This window comes from Stigmatopora argus, chromosome 6 (genome assembly GCF_051989625.1).
Source record: "Stigmatopora argus isolate UIUO_Sarg chromosome 6, RoL_Sarg_1.0, whole genome shotgun sequence".
In the NCBI taxonomy this organism is placed as follows: Eukaryota; Metazoa; Chordata; class Actinopteri; order Syngnathiformes; family Syngnathidae; genus Stigmatopora; species Stigmatopora argus.
The window spans coordinates 18783539-18805018 of NC_135392.1; the positions used below are offsets into that span (position 1 = coordinate 18783539).

Here is a 21480-nt window from a genome sequence, read left to right on the forward strand (position 1 = left end):
GCCTATCCCAGCTGTCTCCAGGCCAGAGGTGGGGGACACCCTGAATTGGTGGCCAGCCGATCGCTGGGCACAAGTCTAACTGGCTGCTTTCAATCTATATTATAGATCGACCGATTATCAGGGCCTATGTTTAGACATTTAGTGCATATTGTATTGCCCTTTTTAATACGACTGGACGATATGAAGAAATCAATCAACTGGGTTATTTTGGCTCCGATGCAGCCACGCCCCTCTCCTGTCTGCTATCGCACGCACGCACGTATACACGCGCGCACGGATACACGCGCGCACGGATACACGCACACACTGTGATACGCGCACGCACGTGTATACACGCACGCACGCACGTTCGTACACACACGCATGCACGTGTATACACGCACGCACATGTATACGTACACGCGTGCAGTAATCCTTCGAATATCGCCATTTATGTAGACCAGACATGGCCGCGATAAACTGAAAAATGCGAAGTAGGATCTCCCTCATTATTACCACCACAATAAATATTTTCGTGCCAATACAGAAATACAAGTAGACTGTATAATAATTGTAACTGTTATTTTTAGACTGAACCCCAAGAGGACAGTAAGGCCTTTGTTGGTAGGTGGACTTTTTTTGTAAAATCATACCTAAACTATAGCAGTAGATACGTTGGAAGACCTGCCGGGACAATGTATCCAAGGCTATGTTCTTCTTTCGGTAGTCGACTATCCTTATGGCCAAAGTAGCTTCCACATAAACGATAGTCTTATTATGAAATGTAACATCTCTCTTTGCTGTCTTACTAAAAGTGATGGAAGACGTCTTACTAATTTTACCCTTGTCCTTTTTGAACGAATGTAGTCTCATTTACTGAAAAATTGAGCGAGATGGCAGCGCAAGTGTTCCCTTTCTTTGCCATATTGAGGTCTTGCACCTTCCCAACCGACAATTGTCGTAATTTTCTGTTGCTGTTTAGATGTACTTTAGATGAAAGAACACACTTTTGAGAGGAATACAATCACAAAAACAGAGAAATCACAAAAAACAGCGTGAAACAATCAGAACTGCGTGATAGATGGACACTAACTATAAACATATATTGTAACTTCGACTGGAGTCTCTGGCTTTTTTTAGGTTTTTAATCATTTATTTAAATTTTGAACACAAAACACAGCTACTGTCCGCCATAGCTGGCGCGAACAACGAAAGCCTCGGTGCATCTCTTCCCATTTCCTCTGCGGAATCCCAAAGACAGCACAAAACACAACATCAACATTATAACCTGATTCATTACAATACCTTAGACACTAACTGAGTGCACAGAGGAAAAAGGGGCAAAATGCATTTTCCCCCTCCTTTCATTGAGCATTTGTGGTGTGAGGTGCGAGTTAGTCTGAGAAAGTGGTTTCCAAATTGCAATAACACCACAGTCTTAAAAAACGCTTTAAAAGAAATGATTCCGCTCCTGGCATTGTTTTTCCACAATATAAAAAAATATTTTTTATTCAGGACATACATATGAAGATATGATAGACATGCTCCAAACAAATCACGACATCAAATTGTGGTTGAAAAAAAAAGATACCTTTGTTATCTATTTGGCGAAAGCTTACCTGATATGAAGTGCTTCCTGCAGATTCTTGCATTCTTGATGATTTGCTCATTTCAGCCTATTCGTTTTATAGTATGAAGAACCATTGGTAAGTAGAGATACCATTGTCGTTCATCAGCACCAAACTTTCCTAGTACTATTTGATTTATCATATAAATTCATAACACATTAAGTTCCAAAACATTAGACTTACTTTTACATTTAGCTGATGTTCCAGAACAGAATCTTTCAGTATTAATCAAGGCAGATTTCACAAATTTACAGTTTCTAAACTATTGTTACCATACCAAAACACTTAGCACAAAACACTTTGAATATATTGTATTAGTTATTAGTGTTGCAATTTGTCTGTTAGAATAACACAAATCATGTAATTAATTTTCAATGTACACAATTGAAAAGATGAAAGGTTCCATGTATAAAGGGGACACCAAGGACACCAAACTTTATTGATGTGCTTTAAGCAATAATTAGAAAAACAATGTACAATACTAATGATGAGAAATTTTATAATTTGTGAACATTTTATTTTCTGTAATCCGGCCAGTTTCTTCCCACATTCCAAAAACATGCATGGTAGTCTGATTGGACAACTCTAAATTGCCCCTAGGTATGAGTGTGAGAGTGAATGGTTGTCCATCTCCACGTGCCCTGCGATCGGCTGGCCACCGATTCAGGGTGTCCCCCACCTCTGGCCTGGAGGATAGGCTCCAGCACCCCTCCGCGACCCTAGTGAGGATAAAGCGGTTCAGAAAATTAATGAATGAATAATTCTGTCTTGTTAAGAATAACGTATTTCCTTCACCAGTTAAAATCATATGACAAGAAATAGTATTAACAGTAGATTTTTAATGGAACAATAAATAGGACAAAATATTAAAATGAAAGAACAAAAATGCCAGTTTCATGTCACATGAAACACGTCATTTTTCTTGGGGCAAAAACTTTTTTAATTGTTGTTTTTCACATAGCAATGCAATTATTGTTCCTCTGTAGGAATATGGGAATGCCTTAATATTTCTCAAATGATAATATTTATTCATTCATTTTCTGTACTGATTATCCTCACAAAGGTCGTGGGGAGTCCTGGAGCCTATCCCAGGCAACTATGGGCACAAAGATACAAATAACTATTCATGCTCACACTCATACCTAGGGGGAATTTAGGGTACTCAGCAGCTGAACAAGCATGTTTTTGGGATGTGGGAGGAAAGTAAGAAAACCCACGCAGGACCGGGGGAACATGCAAACTCCACACAGATTGGTCGGAACCCAATGTGAGGTGAAACTACGGCCGGATACGGCCCGCCAGCACATTTGGACCGGCCCTCTGAACAATACCAGAGCCGTTATCGGATTTTTTTTCCTATTTGGCCTTGAAGACTGGGACGTTTTAATCTTGTGTTTGGTTCATTGGACCCCTGCTGAGCCCACAAATCATCCCAGTGAAGCGGGGCTTCGCATTGCTTCTTTGGTGACACGCGTGGGGAGAGTGTTTCCCTTTGATGCACACGGGCACGTCCACCGTTGGATGGGCGAGCACAGTGTTACCGAGACATCTGGATGATCGCAGGTGAGGGCGGAGCCCTGGGACCATCACGGACTATTCAAGCATATAAAAACTGTGCAACCTGTTTGAGAACAAAACGGTAAGAGACAAATTGATTCAGAATGCAGGGTATTTAACCTGGAGTGGACAAACAATTATTATTTTTGTTCAATGCAAAGAAAAGGCTGTTTGTCTCATCTGTCAAGAGACGGTTGCGGTATTCAAAGAATACAATCTTCGCCGACACTATGAATCCCGTCACAAAGACAAGTACGATAGCTTGCAAGGCCAATTACGAGCAGACAAACTCTCAAAGCGAAAAAGTGGACTACTATCTCAGCAGAATACATTTGTACGCCAAGCTCAGCTGAACCAGGCATCCGTTCGGGCCAGCTTTCGGGTTGCTAAACTGATAGCAAGCAGCGGTAAGCCTTTCACTGATGGAGATTTTGTTAAGAAATGTATGGATGCTGTCGCGGAGGAGGTGTGTCCCGAGAAGAAAGATGCATTTAATGCCGTAAGTCTGTCGGCGAGTACAATGACCAGACGCGTTGAAGAAATCGGGAGTAATGTATATGCCCAGCTGCAGCAGAAGACGAAAGAATTTGACTTTTTTTCATTAGCACTGGATGAAAGCACGGACGTGCAAGACACAGCGCAACTGCTCATTTTTATTCATGGAGTTAGCGCAAACTTTGAGATATGCGAGGATCTGGCAGCCCTCCAAAGTCTCAAAGGGACTACAACGGGAGAGGATATTTTTGACAAAGTGTGCCAAACCATGGAGAAGTTGGACCTGGACTGGTCAAAGCTAGCTAGCATCACGACTGACGGGGCTCCTAGCATGGTGGGCGAAACTCGCGGTCTAATGGGACGCATGAACCGGGAGTTGGAAAAAAGGGGTCTCATCGCCCCGCTACGAGTCCACTGCCTAATTCACCAGCAAGCACTGTGCTGCAAAGTGTTGACGTGAGAGAGATTCTGCTCTGACAACTGAGCTGAACATTTATCTGTTAAGATTGTGCATGGCACAACAGAAAGTTAATGAACCCAGGGAGAGTTATTTAGTTATTATTTATTTCATAAATAGTGTTATTTATTTCCTGTTTTTTCTGTGAAGAACTCAGAGAGGGTTATTTAGTTATTATTTATTTCATTAATAGTGTTATTATTTGTTTCCTGACTTTTTTTCTGTAAAGAACCTGGAAAGGGTTATTTGGTTATGTGTGGTTTTCTGGAAAACAATAAAAAAAATTAAGCTCCCCTACGATCGTCACACTTTTTCTGTTACAAACTGACACCGGCCCCCCATCAGAGAAGGTAAAGGTTATGTGGCTCTCACAGGAAAATATTTGGGGACCCCTGATATAGATATAAAAATAGTACACATTACATTAAAGCACATAATATTTAAAAAACAAGATTAAATCTTTAAAATGTACCAGTCCATCAAATATAAAATGAAACAACCTATGTTCCTGTATACCTGGCATTTTAACAGTTTTTATTTTTTATTTAATAGTTGACTGGAGAGTTATCAAATGTATAGTTATATTTTATTCGTAATAGAAAAACCTGATGGTAGTGGGAGTTGATGTCCACCATGACACCAGCAGGGGCCACCAATCAGTGATGGGCTTTGTCGCAAGCATAAACAGGTAAGTTAGTTTTTTGTTTTATTGGTGTCATTCATGCATAGCTTTACATTTTCCCATATGACTAAATAATTTCTTATCAATAAAATTGAGCTCATCATAATTGTCAAAATATTTTCCCATTTTTTTCCCCAAAGCTCACTAACTCTCTGGTATTCCAGAGTAACATTTCAATCACCCAATGAAGAACTTATAAATGGTTTCACAATTTGCTTGTTGGATGCACTGAAAAAGTTTCATGAGGTACTGTACAAGAAACATCTTACAGTTTATTGTGGATTTGTGCAAGGAACCGACAAGACATAGTATAAATGAAAGTTTGAAAGATGGTTGTCAAAGAATCTAAATTTGAAATTCACAAATATCTAACTGAACACAGGTAATTCCAGACTGCCGTGGATCATCCTGTAGATGATCATGATCGATAGTACCTCATTGATGTACCTAAAATTAACCTTTTTTTTTTTGCTTTTTTTAACCCAACTACAGCCAGTGGTGCTACCACTACCCGAGAGTGCATTTGAATTGAATTGAATGCTTTTATTGCCATTATATACAATTAGAATGAGATTTAAAAAAAAATCCGAACCAAATGGGAGCGCCGGGGGAACTCTTGTTTTGTCATAAAATATATTTCTTTAAAAACCCAATTCTTTCCACTGCTATGAAAATCGCGCAGGTGCGTTTGTATCCTATCATATGATAAATCACCAGATATCAATGTGTTTTACACTTTGCAACTTTATTTGCAAAAAATGTGCATGTAACAAAAAGTAAAATACACAAGTGTCATCCAACAACTGTTTAACCGTCTACATAGGTCAACCATCACGTGCCAGAAAGGATTGTGGTTTATCGAGATGGCGTGTCAGATGGCCAGCTCAAGATGATTGAGCAATATGAGATCCCACAGCTGCTAAAATGCTTCCAGAGTTTTCCCAGCTATGAGCCAAAACTCATTTTTATTGTGGTCCAAAAGAGAATCAGCACTATCCTTTATTCCTTGGCTGGAAGTGGCTTTGGTGCACTTCACCTGGAACTGTTCTTGATCACACACCCACTCGGAAATAATGGTTAGTAAAAATTTTACCCCTATTTTGCAGCTGTTTTAAATGTGAATCATCACCATCCGCTATAGCCGTGCAACTATTTACAGCTTAGTGCAATGAATGAATACCTTTTGATGAAACTTTTTAACAAAAAATCTATTTTTGTAGAGGACCATTGAGCTAAAGATCAAAGCAAATCCTTCATCCCCTGACTATTTAGTGTTCAGAACCCTTATAACTTACCAATTTTTACATTCTCCTTCTGAATATTTAGTTCATTTTTTAAATGTTCACAATACAGTGGTACCTTGACATACGATCTTAATCCGTTCCGGGACTGAGATCGTATGACAAGATTCTCGTAACTCGAGCGGACGTTTCCCATTGAAATGAATGGGAAACAAATTAATTCGTTCCAACCCACTGAAAAAACACCAATAACAGGATATTGGATAGGAAAAAATGTTTTATTTCTTCTAATTCGCCATCTATTAACAAAGTAACATATAACTAGTGGTTTAATAGTAATAAAATGTTTTTAATCTAACTAAAATTGGGCAGATTTCGCCGACGGGAGACAGAGACGTTTGGGGGCGTGGGGGGTCTTTTTTTTCCCACGACAACGCACTCGTAAACGGAACAAACAAATTTAAATTAACTTGGATTAATATATACAGACACTCAAACATACGTTTAATGTAACTTTACACAAAACTGAATTCTAATTTTGTTGTAATCTTTTGTTACCTTCGTTTTCTGGGTTGGCGGTTTGCCACGCCTCCACCCTCATGCTCGCTATCGATGGGCTGTTTGCTGTTGTACTACGTATTCCCTTCAAAATATTGCGAAAATGATTCACACAAATGTCCTCACAATAGGATAACTGTTAGAATTATTATGGAATATTCTATATGTGTTGTAAGCATTTTTCAATAAGTAGTAAGGCTATAAATCAAGTCATGGGAAGATGGACTTTTTTCCTGCACAGTCGACTCCTCAAGGGCGAAGGAAAAGAGGTCACGGCGTTACGGACACTTCTACCAAATGTTATGACGAAGACTCCAACAGCAGATTTGAAAACACGGCTTTGCTTACATTATAATACTACTTTGTTGACCTTATAGTGCATTCCTCACACTGTTGTTTTTCTAAACCATCGAGTGTTATTGTACTGATTACATAACCATGTTTTTCGAATGTCGCGATTAAATACAATGATTCAGTTACTGCAATTCAGAATGCACTGTGGACTGAGACGGCGTCACAAGGCATCTCCTTCGAAGTTGTAAGCAGAATATGTTGAAAGATGTTTTTCCTTTTTTAATTAAATATTACTAATAATGATTTAAAAGGTTTGAATCATTATTCCAACAATAACCCACGACCACTTGCCAACGAGAAATAGTCTTGTAGTAGTACATTTTAGCGATCGCTCCGCTGCTCGTGGGGACATCGGGGGCACCGACTCGCAACTCCCTCCTTGTAATGGGTCTGGTCGCAACCGCTTTGAACAGCGCCTATGAGAGAGAGTTGCGACCGGAAATATTGCGAGGAGGGAATTGCGGGCCGGTGCCGCTGGATGTTATGAGCAGCGAACGAGAAGTAATATAAAACTCCTCATATTAGATAAGAATAACAGGAAATCAACAGCTGAGCTTACCCACGTATTGATTGTGGGTAACTAAGTTTTATTCTGAGAAAGAGTGCCATTGCCTATCGGCGTTGTGTGCACGAGTATACTTCATTACCCAGAAAGCCCTCTTTTCCCCGCGCATGCGCGTTGTGCGTTTCCTGGTCGCAACTCGTCTGAAGAGCTCATTCGGTGCTCGTAGTATTATTATACACGTAAGATATGCAAAAAAGGCAGTGCCATGACCACCTGGCTTGGTCGCATCACGAAATTTTGATCGCATGACGGGCGAATTGTTCGATCTAAATTTCCGTCGTAAGACGAGAATATTGTATTATGAGCGGTCGTGTGACGAGGTACCACTGTATTTTAATTTAGTCATGACTAACCAGTCCTTCTCCATGCACTCTAAATGATCATATATTTACTGTGATCCTTCTTCACCTTGCGGCATCAACTTTCGCGGCTTCACTACATCGCAGATTTTTTTCTGAGGTATATATTCAAAAAAGTTATTAAAAATGTCCAAATCTACGCTGAAACTTGCAACCGGTAGACAGATGAAAAATGGCTGTTCAAAATGGCATAGGTCAGGGCAGTGCTTCATCTCTTAGCGCCGAAGAAGGAATCTACAATAGGAGAATAGGTGCGATAAAAATCATATAATACAGTGCCTAGATGCATTCGTCTTTCCATTTCCTCTTTGGTTGCGAGTGGATTTTGCCCATATTTTTAGACGCCGTTGAAAATTCCTCCTAATTATTGATGTTCCTTGTTATGCTAGAGTAGCGCACCAATTAATTTTGTAAGTAGAGGTACCACTGTATTGTTATTGTATAAATCTCACACGATATACACAAAAAAATCTAAACCCTTAAGACACAGGCATCCACAAAAATGCAAGATGCAGGTGTCTGTTTCATAGACCTTGCTATGAGTGTTCTTCAGAATAATTTTTCCTAAACTAAGTATAACTTTTTTCTTTTCACATAGGGTGGACTTTTACCTCATGTCACATCACATTCACCAGGGATGTGAACTTCCAACCAACTACATTACCCTGTACAACACAGCCAACCTCATGCCAGACCATCTCCAAAGGTTTCTTTTACCAAATATGAATTAAAATAATGTTGATATAATTTTTAAAGTTCATTTCGCATGAGTGATTAGTGTTGCCCCAAAATGAACATTCTCACCCGAATGCAAAAAAGAGCAAACCGAGGGGAAAAATTAAAACACCAAAGAGACACGACAGCAAAAACAAATCACAAAAGCCCTGGCTTGTATTATTATTTCAAGGAAGAGGGCGAGATTTAAACAGATATACACATTTTGGCCAGAATGTGGTGTTAGGGCCACCTTTTAATCATATTTACATTTCTAACCGGAAAGCCAGTGGCTCCCTATTTCCATACTTAACTGCAGGGGTCAGGAACATATTTGACCGAAAGAGAGCCATAAAATTAATATTTTAAATGTAATTCGTTGAGAATCATACTCAGAATTTACAATTAAAAATAAATTCATGCATATCTAAATTATTTTGATAACATTGTTACGCTATTGCCAATCAATGAGTTTCAATGAGACTGTGCGTGCACAAGGGGGTCAAAGACAAAGGAAAATTATGACTACAGCGGCGCTTGAGTGCCGGCGCTAGCACGAGGCTGCCATTGGTCGATTTAGCAGTGCTGTGGTATGCCAAAGCTAAGCTTCCATTGGTGAATGAAGCAGAGCTAGGAGGTCGTGTCGACAGCACAGTGAAGTGCCAAAGTGAGGCTCCCATTGGTAGATATAGAGGCGCTTGAGGTGAGTTAGCCAACGCAAGTGTGCTAACACGAGGCTCCCATTGGTGGGGCACTATAGCGCATGCTGGCGCCACATTGATGTGCCAAAATGAGGCTCCAATTGGTCGATGTAGCGGTGCATGACATAATGACGCCAAGACAGTGGTGTGCCAGCGCGAGGCTCCCAGTGGTTGGGCGCTGTGGGTCTTCTCAGTGCCACAGTGATGTGCCAACGCGAAGCTCCTATTGGTGCGTTCGGGGCTCAGGTCTCTCACCACCGTGTTCCCCAGTTTACCTTACAGGTTAGCAGAAAGCCATATCCACCTATCAAAAAAGACATATTGCTCATAAGCCACATGTTCCGACCCCTGTTTAGCAGCATGAACAAAGTGTTAGTATAAAGAAATCTTTCTTTATTTCTATTACGGACCGATAACAAGCGGCTCGCGGACTGGCTTGGGGATAACTGCTTTTATGTTCATGTCTAACGGCCTTAGTTGTGATTAGGAAGATCACATAGAGGTCATGTCCTTTCAGGGAAGGTATTGGCTTATGAATGAGGTGGGCATTGTATTATAAAAAAAGTTATGGATCCAAAGCATAACAATAATTTTTGATTGGCGTCATTTTTCAGCCAAAGATTTTAGGTGCAACACCAATTAGTAAAATTACATCTGCCACCCTTGATTGGTATGATAATGTCACATTTACATCGTGCAAGGGATAAAGTTTGTAATTAAAATAGAATTAGCCATGATAGAATTGGCATTGGATCATCAAACAGTTAACCTTGCATTAATCTAAAGCAGGGGTAGAGAACCTATGGCTCGGGAGCCACATGTGGCTCTTTTGATGGGTGCATATGGCTCTAAGCTAAAATATGGAAACCGGTGGTGAGAAAGCAGAGTCCCGAACACACCAATAGAAACGTCACGTCCGCACTGTGGCATTGATTTATTTATTTTTTTCATTAGTCTTCTGCATCTATTCTCTCATTGATACTCATTGAACTCATTGATAGCTATTTATTAGCAACACCATATTCTTGCCAAGAGAATTTGGAGACTTTTTGTACTTTAAAAGTGGTAAAATGACTAAAAAAATGTGCACATTTTCATGTATTTTGACTTTTAAATTGTGAGTATGGCTCTGAAGGAATAACATTTGAAAATAGGTATGTTTATGGCTCTCTCTTTCAAAAAGGTTCCCGACCCCTGATCTAAAGTGTCATATTGCTGCTCTTTACTACTCACTTGTAGGAGTAAGCTTCATTTATTTATACTAACTTGTTCTTTTCCAACAGGTTTACCTACAAAATGTGCCACTTGTACTGGAACTGGCCGGGAACAATTCAGGTTCCAGCGCCATGCAAATACGCACACAAATTAGCTTTTCTTACAGGCCAGCATCTTCATTCTGAATCATCCATCCAGCTTGCCAACAGGCTCTTTTCCCTTTGAGTTGATTTTTGTTACAGTAGATACCAAAAACAAGGTTAACTAAGTTCGAACATTAAAACACTGTTTATCAAGTTCAGGCTCTCAACTGATTCAAGGTTGGGGATTTTCCCTATTGGATCTAGCACAGTTCAAGTATCATCCTAATTTCTAATCGGACATGGGTCCTGTCGTCATCATCAACAACAAAAGCCTAATTGTCATCACACCCAGAAACTGCGTATGACGAAATTGGTAGTGCTTCTCCATAAGGTGCGTTTTCTCGGAAAAAGACCTAAATAAGTGATAGTTACGGACTCATAATTTGGCATTCTGCCGTTATGGATACATCGCATCACCCCCCCGAGCGGATCACTTACCTCTCCCGGTCTTTCACTTACCTTCAGTCAGCCAGTAGGAGGCAGATCACCACCCAAACATCTTTTTCATATTACCTCAAAAGGGAATGTGTGTTGTGTTACCGCAAGTTTAGAGTTCTGATGGATGTGGGGAAAAACTGTCCTTAAGCCTATTTGTCCGTACTTTGTGAGACCTATAGCATCTGCCAGAGGGCAGCAGCTGGAACAGATTGTGACCAGGGTGGTATGGGTCCCCGATGATGTTCCTGGCTCTGCTGAGGTAACGAGGGCTGGCAATGTCTTCCAGTGAGGGCAGAGAGCAGCCGACGATCTTCTGGGCAGTGTTAATCACTTTCTGCATGACCTTTTTGTCTGCTGCCGTGCTTCCAGCGTACCACACTGTGATGCAGTATGCCAGGATGCTCTCCACAGTGGTTCTATAGAAGGTTACCAAAAGCTTGGTGTCCAAGTTGCTCCTCCTGAGTACCCTGAGGAAATGGAGTCGTTTCTGGGTCTTCACTACTGCCGTGATGTTTGTAGACCAGGAGAGCTTATCCGTGACGTGGACCCCCAGGAATTTAAAGGACTGGACCCTGTCTACACATACTCCATTTATGAGGAGTGGGGGCAGATCTTTGCTGTGTTTGCGAAACTCCAGAATTATTTCTTTAGTTTTTGTGGTGTTCAGTGTGAGATTGTTCACCGAGCACCACGAAGACAGGTTTGTTGACCTCATCTCTATAGGCCGACTCATCCCCTCCCGAGATGAGTCCGACCACAGTGGTGTCATCGGCAAATTTGATGATGGAGTTAGACTGGTGGGTTGGTGTACAGTCGTATGTGTACAGGAAGTACAGAAGAGGACTCAGTACACAGCCTTGGGGGGAGCCAGTGCTCAGTGTAATGGAGGAAGAGAGGTGGGGACCAAGTTTAACAGTTTGTGGTCGATTGGTTAAGAAGTTCTTTATCCAGCAGCAGATGGAAGAGGTGGGAGAGTTTGTCAGTCAGAATGTCCGGTTTTATAGTGTTGAAGGCTGAGCTATAGTCAATGAAAAGCATCCTCACGTAATTCCCATGGTGTTCCAGGTGACTCAGTGCTGTATGTAGAGCAATGGTGATAGTATCCTCAGTGAACCTGTTAGCTCTATAAGCAAACTGGTGAGGGTCAACTGAGGGAGAGATTGTATTCCTGATATGGCGGGCTATCAACTTTTCAAAGCACTTCATGATCACAGGCGTGAGAGCAACAGGCCTATAATCATTCATGCTGTCGATGGTTGGCTTTTTTGGGACAGGGATAATGGTGGCAGATTTCAGGCAGGATGGAATGATGGATTGTTGCAGGGAACAATTGAAGATTTTTGTGAAGACTCCAGCCAGCTGGTCAGCACAGGCTTTGAGCACCTTCCCAGGTACTCCATCAGGTCCAGCAGCCTTCCTGGTATTCACGGACCGCATTTCCAGTCTCACTTCCTTTTCCTGGAACTTCAGTGTATTGCTGCAGGGTATTGCTGCAGGGTAGTGGCGGGGGTGTTGAGACTGGGTCTGATTTGTCAGTCTCAAAGTGGGCAAAGAAACGATTCAGTTCCTCCGCTAGTGAGGCATCTGCGTTAACAGACATTATTATTGTAGTTGGTAATATATCGTATTCCCTGCCACATCTTCTTTGGGTTATTTTCTGTGAAGTGCTCCTCAATTTTCTTAGTATATTCTGCCTTGGCCTTTTTAATGCCTCTTTTCAGCTCAGCTCTGGCAGCTCTATATTTCATCTTGTCCCCTGATCTGAAAGCGGTGTTACGGCATTTGATGAGTGCCTGTGTCTCCTTGGTCATCCAGGGTTTTTGGTTAGGAAAAACCCGTATTTGTTTATTTCTAGTGACGTCGTCCATACAGTTTTTGATATAGGAAAGTACAGCGTCCGTATAGTCCTGGAGGTTGTTGTGTTCAAAGAGTTCCCAGTTGGTGCGGAAAAAAACAGTCCTGCAGCTGAGAAAGGGCATCCTCGGGCCAAGTTTTTATTGTCTTTATTTGTGGCCTTGTTAGCCTCCGGAATGGAGTGTATGCTGGGGTGAGGGCTAGACAGAGGTGATCTGATCCAGCTAGGTGAGGGAGGGAAGTGGCTTTGTAAGCATGTTTGATGTTAGAATAAACATGGTCAAGAGTTTTGTCTCCCCTCGTGTGACATTTTCCGTATTGGATAAACTTAGGTAGAACAGTCTTTAAACATGCTCTGTTGAAGTCACCAGCAACAATACAGACTCCATCGGGATGGTCAAGCTGTTGTTTGTTTACAGCAATTAGCAGGAGGTTTAATGCCGTGTTGACGTTAGCATCAGGAGGAATGTAGATTGCCGTTACTATGACGACCGTTAGCTCTCTCGGTAGATAGTAGGGCCTACATCGTACTGCCAATAGCTCTAAGTCCGGGGAACAGCGAGTGTCAATGATCCTACTGTCACACCATTCATTATGTATGAACAAGCAAAGTCCTCCTCCTCTGCTTTTGCCTGTTAGTTCCTTTGAACGATCGTTCCGAAAAAGCGTTCGGCTAGCTAGCGATACCGCAGCGTCAGGGATTTGCGGGTGTAGCCACGTTTCCGTGATGAGAATAATGTTACAGTTCTTAACAAAGCTTTTGGTAGCAATTCAAAGTTCCAACTCATCCATTTTGTGGGTGATGGATCTGGCGTTGGTCAAAAAGATGCTCGGAAGCGGTGCTCGGTGTGGTTGTTGACTTAGCTTAGCAGCAAGGCCCGCGCGACAACCGCACTTTTGCTTCCTTTCTCTCCGCCGCCTTCGCCTCCTTCGACGTGCTTTGAGTGGGCTGACTATCCACGGAGATCCCGGAGGTCTCGAGATGCCCTCGGGGATATCGTAGGTTCGTTGGTAGTTCGTTGTGACATCGGATATATATCTCCTTCCGATAGCAATTAAGTCGTGGCGACTGTAGGAAAAGTTTGCCTCGCAGATGTTGGTAAATAACGATAGGATTGAGAAATGAAAACACCAAACAGGAGAGCAAAAAGCCGCTGCATCCGTGTGCGCCGCCATTTTAAATATGACAGGACAGGCTCGACTTTCATCATCAGCTTCGATGGCGATAGGAAAGAAGGAAGAAAGAAAGGAGGATGGATATTGTGTAAAAAGGATTTTTGGGGAGTAAAATATGGCTATATTCCTAAATAATATTTCAATTGTGGGCCAAGTTCTGATATCTGAAAAGCTCCAGTGTTTGTATTTAATCACAAAATGCTGCTAGGAAGTGGATTTTACCCCAGTTTAATTTTTGGCGTTTCACCATTGACGTCCATCGCTGTCTCTTCCCGGGAAAAATCACCCCCCTGGCCTGGTTGTAATGTCTCAAAAGCTCCAGTATTTGTATTCAATCAATAAATGATGCTAGGAAGTGGATTGTACCTAATTTTAGTGCATTTTTTGTCATTTCACGTATGGACGTATCGACGTTCATCGCTGTCTTTTTACCGGGGAAATGATACTCCGAGCCTGGTTCTGATGTCTAAAAAGCTGCAGTATTTGTCTTTAATTAATAAATGCTGTTTTCGGCTGGATTTTACCCCCTTTTCGGGCAATGTTTGCCTGTACGCCATTGACGTTTATCGCTATCTTTTCCCGGGAAAATCACCCCCTGGCCTGGTTTTAATGTCTGAAAAGCTCCAGTATTTGTATTTAATCATGAAATGCTGCTAGGAAGTGGATTTTACCCCATTTTTGTGCATTAATTTATTGATTATTTTTTATGTGTCGCAGCTGTAGCTGCAGTAGAGGTTTTATAGCCATAAAATAGTTTTTGAGGGTTGGATTGATACGTTGAAGGCGCTACCAGAAAATGCACCGCCCGCCACTGATATATGCATATATATATATGTATATATATATATATATATATATATATATATATAGCTGTTGCGGCTCAATATTGATCCATACTATATATATATATATATATATATTGATCCATATATTATATATATATTGATCCACATATAATATATATATATATGGATCAATATTGAGCCGCAACAGCTTTCGCAACTACGGCAAGCAGCCCCCGACTCTATTTTCCCCGTAGAAAAAGTAGTGTGCAGTGACTGCTAGGATATATAATTCTTTTGTCAACCAATTGACAGCAGCCGTCATTTACTAGGGTGGATTTACAAAAGAACTCCTGCCGCTAGATGTTGGCGTCAACAGAGGATTCAGAGCTAGACTGCGAACTATATATATAAATATATTATATATGGATCAATATTGAGCCGCAACAGCTCTCGCAACTACGGCAAGCAGACCCCGACTCTATTTCCGGTGCACGGTGAATGCTGAGATATATAAAACAGCGTTTCATTTCGGTTGAGCTCGATCCAGCACATTAATTCTATGTTCGCCGTCATTCCCAGTGGAAGTCTCAACTGTGGTCTGAGCTTTCAAGAAGGAAGAAATTACTGACTTAATTAATGACGACTTTGGTGAGACGGAGACGTGCGTGTTGGATGCCACATTCGCCTACCTGTTCAACATGAGTTATTATGCTATTGCTGTGTCACGAAAATACTAATACTTAAACCGCGGAGAAAATGGGTTAGGGTTAAACTGTTGTTTATTCATGTTGGGAGTGAATGGAGTTGTCAGAAAGCTGATTTGTAATCTATTAATAACGTTTGGCTGACCTATCTGACTGTTTTGTTGACATTCCCTTTACCACAGCACTATCTAGTGAATGCATAACGTAACCCCAGCCTCTACCGTAGACCCGTATAATGCAGTGCGGTAGAAGTGTAGTGCGGCGCGGTGCGCCTTACAATGCGATGCGCCTTATATATGGGGAAAATTGTCATTTATTGCGGGTGCGCCTTATTGTCGTGAAAATACGGTAATTATTTAATTTGAAGCTAGTTTCTGTTAGAGAATCACAAGTCACAAAAAGCGTGGAAAGGAGATGTTTGATTATTTTAATAAACCAACATATTTAATTTAGCAGCATAACTGGATGATCTTGAGGTATTTGAAGTCAATATCCATCAATTGAAAATATTTGACCCTTTCTCCCTTGGACGCGCGTTCATGACAGCCAATTGCCATCAAAATCAAGGGCACATGTGCAACATAGTCATCTCCATCTTGGCTGGGGTCAAGTTGGCTCCCCTTGTAGCTCAAAAGGTAGGCACAATTAATGGTGCAGTTTTGGCTGCGGGAGGAAAAACAAGTATTATAAGAAAGACATTTTTAGACCCTTACTAATTTCATCCTAGTTGGTTTCTAATCTACTGCAGTCTTAAATTAACCTTTGGGTCTATACATGATGAAAAAAGAAATACAGGTGTACCTCTACTTCCGAATGCCTCTAACTATGACATTTTCAGGTTAAGAAAGCCTTGCAACTGCCCTAACATACGAAAACAAGATCCAAGTTACGAAATACCCCTGATCATAAGTGTAAATGCATTTCCTGTATCTGTTGTTTTATTTTGAACTTGTCTCGGTAACATTATTGCAGCCTGGTTTACTTCCAGTTGGATCTTCTCATAACAACAACTCTTGACAGCCATTTGTCGTCACAAAACTCTATTTAAAATTATTGGTGTGAATGAATTGAATATACGGGCCCTGTTATTCATCTAAAAACAAGAAGTGGCGTGGGTTTGACGGATATTGTAAGGCAATGCTGTAAACCACCTACGAGCATTGCTACGCCCTTGAAGCAGAAGGAAAGCATTAAATGTAAAGACTCCTTGCCATTGCCTTTCTGTATTCAACAGCAAGATGGAGACTTACTCCTTTGGAGTTGTATTTAATGTGAAGTTATTTTGTGCTAATGTTACCTTCTTCCTTACTATACTGTGCTACTGCACGAAGAGAACAAGTTTTTGCATGCTTGTTATTCATTAAATTACATTAATAAATAATTTTCTTTCATTTTTGTCTGTTTTTCGCATCTTTCATTCAAAGTAGGACACTGATCATTATTAAAGGGTTTAGTTGGTAGTTTTTTTGAGGGCCGTGGAACGAATTATAGAATTTATATATAGACTGCTGGTCTAATTACAAAATATTCATGTTACAAGAAAAAGTTCTGTAACCATTTAATTTCGTAAATTGAGGTACGACTGTGACAAACTAAAAATCAACAGTTGTCAGGATCTACATCACCTATACTTCTGGGTATTGGCAAGAAGTAGAACTCTGGGATTTGTTTAGATTAAATAATTTACATGTTTGAGGGAGAAGTGGACTCATTCAAAATTGTGTGTTTTCGTAGGATTTTTAATGTGCGTAATTTAAGATTAAAAACAAAATGTCCTCCGATGCTGGCCCATCTTGCGCAATTTGAATCATTACAGTGTAATGAATAGGACTTTTACTCAAATTAATAGTAATTGAACGTGAATGAAGGAGTTGCTGGACTGATAATGGTGGGCAACAATATATAAAAGTAAAAAAGTTAGAACCCAAACCAGTGTTTTTTTATCTCATCTCAACTCATTTTCTGAACCACTTTATCCTTATTAAGGTCAGAGGGGTGCTGGAGCCAATCCCAGCTGTCTCCGGGGCAGAGGCGGGGGACACCCTGAATCGGTGGTCAGCCGATCGCAGGGCACAAGGAGACCGACAACCATGCACACTCACACCCATACCCATTTTTGGAATGTGGGAGGAAACCGGAGTACCCGGAGGAAACCCACGCAGACTCGGGGAGAACATGCAAACTCCACACAGAACTCCGACGCGCTAACCCTTTGCATCACCAGGCCGCCCTACCAGTGTTTATATTTCCTTTTTTTGAGGATGTTGAGGTCAAACAATAAATGCCCACCAGTGTTTCTTAAAAGGCCATTACAGTGAAAGTTGCATTACATAAGACATATGCAATGTGACAATTAAGTATTTCGTCAGCACCCAATTGTTCAAATTTTCCCACTTAAAATGATGAAGGGCCCGTAATTCGGATCATTGTACCTAAACAATAAAAGACAAGATGAGGGGAAATCAGACAGTATTTTTGAAGTATGTACTTTCAAATGATGGTGAAAAATAAGTATTGGGTCAATATCAAAGGTCAATCTCAATACTTTGTTCGGTATTAGGGAAGGGCAAACTACTGTGTTTTCTCGCACAAAAGCCGTATTAGTAACAAAAAAAATGATTGAATCAAGAGTACGGCTTATGTGCACAGGACTTGCTATACTCTTTCACCAGTAAATGTCGGCAAAGTAATATTTACTATCTGTTGATTATTTTCTGTTTTGCAGTAAGAAAACCATTATTGGATGAATTAATTCCTTATGATATTGACCCTAATAATGTGCTTTTGATTCATACAGTATCTCAGAAATACCACGTGTGATGATTTTTCTCAAGATTTTACCCTCAAAGTAACACATTAGTACTCCCTATTAAAACCATGAATATGGAGGTAAAAAATTGCGAGTCAGGGGCCGGCTTATGTGAGAAATTGTAAATTCAACAATTTTAAGGGTGTGGCTTATATGCGGGTAAATACGGTATTCTACAAAGTGGTGCACTCAAAGACATCAAGTGGACACCTTTCCACCAATTTTGCATCCTAGAAGTGTAATCAGTGGATTGCAGTCAGGTGCTTCTTGTTTCCTTCAGAAACCTCATTGGTTCAACTGTCTATGCTGGATCGGTTGGAATGAGAACCTGCACCCATAGCAGCCCTTGAGGACCGGTTTGCCCACCCCTTTTTCTTTACCCTTTGTTGGTAGTGATAGTTCAATAGTTTTTTGAAAGTCTTAAGGTTTTCGCACATGGTTAATGGAATTTTGGGCTATTTCACCATGCAGATGTTTTCGAGAACAGTCATGTTTTGGGGCGGTACTAGGGAGACACAGACTTACAACTCCCTCCAAATATTTTCTAAGAGGTTGAAATCTATAGAGTGGTTAGGCCACTCAAAGAGCTTGCAATGCTTCTTTGAAAGCTACTTCTCTTTCCCGCCTGGTGTGTTTGGGATCACTGGTCATGTTGAAAGACCCAGCCACGTTTGATTTTCATTGCCCTTGCTGATGGGAAGTTACAGTCTTTCCTCGAATTTCGCAGCTCTAGACCAGACATCACCACGAAAAAAAAGCGAAGCAGGATCGCCCCTATTATCTCTACCATGCTCATGTTTTCGCATCTGTACAATATCAAAAAGTATATATTAAACTTTAGTTTCATACATATGTAATGTATTAATATTTAAATATAATCTACATATAATACATTTGTAAATACTGTAATCAGCGACAATAGCTTTTCTCCACTTGATTTTAATCCGAAAAAAGATCACAGGGACATGTGAAGTATGATGAAGGTGAAGTGAAGATAATGGCTTCTCTCTCGCTGAAAAAAAAGTAAAAAAATAAAACGGTGTAGTCTCTCGCGGACTTTTTTTTTTTAAACAAATGTTTATAAAAATGTATACCAAAACGATGTGTGGACACTAAACTAAGGAATACTTGTTACAAAATAAATAATTTGGATAAAAGAGAAGGCGCTGTAATGTAATTGCAATTGGAGGCGGAGCCAGAGCATGCTCTGTGCACGTCACATGAACGCCGCAAGAGGTTAAGGCGCCTTTTGAGAAATTGCATCTTATAGTGGGGGAAATATGGTAATTGTAGCACTTGTTAACTCTCTGAAGGTCATTTAAGTGTGATTCTAATACCACCGGTCTTGTGATCATTTGATCCCACGGGGTGAAATCCTGCATGGAGCCCAAGGTCGAGTGAAATTGTCAGTGGTATTTTAGGTCTTCCATTTACTAATGATTGCTCTTAGTTTGATTTCCATACCTAGCTGTTAACTATTGCAGATTCTGTTTTCCCAATTTGTTGTCGGTCTATTGTGCTTTTCTTTGATAGCTCTCTGGTTTTGATCATGTTGGAGTTTAGAGTGCAACGCTGCACACATGACTTTTATACTGATAATATTAAAGGGGCGTCATTAATACTGGAAATGAGAGCAGGGGAGCTTCTTACTGAAGGAGTTACATGTGTGACATCCTAAAATTTGGCTTGTTATATTGACCAGATTGGCTGGCAACCAATTCAGGGTGTCCCCTGCCCGCTGTTGACAACCAAATACTTGTTTGCCCCACAGTATGAACATGATGGAATATGTACTGTATTCTGGTGAGGGAAATATTTTATTCTCCACTGCTGCCTACATTTTGTATTGGTGACTTACAGTTGTGGTCAAAAGTTTACATACACTTGTGAAGAACATCATGTCATGGCTCTCTTGAGTTTCCAGTTATTTCTACAACTCTGATTTTTCTCTGATAGGGTGATTGGAACAGATACTTCTTTGTCACAAAAAACATTCAACAAGTTTGGTTCTTTTATGACTATTATGGGTTAACAGAAAATGTGATCAAATCTGTTGGGTCAAAAATATACATACAGCAACAAAAATTAGCAATTTTGGTGACTTAAAAAGTTGTGTCAGTGAAATGAGCTTCATAACATGGCCTCTTAACTTCTTGCGAGTGATTATGAGTGAACCCAGCTGGTGACTTCTGAGGCCATTTAAATAGGGATCATTGGATGCAAACGCCCACAAACGCTACAATGGGAAAGTCAAAGGAGCTCCGCATGGATCTGAAAAAGTGAATCCTCTACTTGAACAAGTCAGGAAAGTCACTTGGAGCCATTTCAAAACAGCTGCAGGTCCCAAGAGCAACAGTGCAAACAAGTGTTTGTAAGTATAAAGTGCATGGCACTGTTTTGTCACTGCCACGATCAGAAAGAAAACGCAAGCTATCACCTGCTGCTGAGAGAAAATTGGTCAGGAGGGTGAAGATTCAACCGAGAATAACCAAAAAGCAGATCTGCCAAGAATTAGAAGCTGCTGGAATACAGGGGTCAGTGTCCACAGTCAAGCGTGTTTTACATCTCCATGGACTGAGAGGCTGCCGTGCAAGAACGAAGCCCTTGCTCCAAAAGTGGCACCTGAAGGCTCGACTGAAGTTTGCTGCTGATCACATGGACAAAGATAAGACATTCTGGACGAAAATTCTGTGGTCAGATGAAACAGAAATCGAGCTGTTTGGCCACAATGACCAGCAATATGTTTGGAGGAGAAAAGGTGAGGCCTTTAACCCCAAGTACACAATGCCTATCGTCAAGCACGGTGGTGGTAGTGTTATGCTGTGGGGCTGTTTCGCTCCCAATGAAACTGGTGCTTTACAGAGAGTAAATGGGATAATGAAGAAGGAGGATTACCTTTAAATTATTCAAGATAACCTAAAGTCATCAGGCCGAAGATTGGGTCTTGGGCGCAGTTGGGTGTTCCAACAGGAAAATGACCCCGAACACACATCAAAAGTGGTAATGGAATGGCTAAATCAGGCTAGAATTAAGGTTTTCGAATGGCCTTTCCAAAGTCCTGACTTA

At 40.9% G+C, this 21480-nt stretch overlaps 2 protein-coding genes across 3 annotated transcripts in view; one reads left to right on the forward strand and one right to left on the reverse strand.

Moving 5' to 3' along the window:
• The window catches only part of LOC144075261 (piwi-like protein 2), a 39020-nt gene extending 28290 nt beyond the window's left edge, over window positions 1-10730 (forward strand). Inside the window, 6 exon segments of the mRNA XM_077602119.1 lie at window positions 4716-4804; window positions 4939-5044; window positions 5622-5820; window positions 5823-5874; window positions 8474-8581; window positions 10574-10730. Of these exon segments, the coding sequence (XP_077458245.1) occupies window positions 4716-4804; window positions 4939-5044; window positions 5622-5820; window positions 5823-5874; window positions 8474-8581; window positions 10574-10730 (711 nt within the window).
• A 5279-nt stretch (window positions 10731-16009) lies between these two features.
• The window catches only part of atxn7l2a (ataxin 7-like 2a), a 46515-nt gene continuing 41044 nt past the window's right edge, over window positions 16010-21480 (reverse strand). For both annotated transcript variants that reach the window (XM_077602967.1, XM_077602968.1), the window contains exon 10: window positions 16010-16268. In XM_077602967.1, coding sequence (XP_077459093.1) covers window positions 16251-16268 — 18 coding nt within the window. In that variant the 3' untranslated portion in view covers window positions 16010-16250. The remainder of the gene's footprint in view (window positions 16269-21480) is intronic.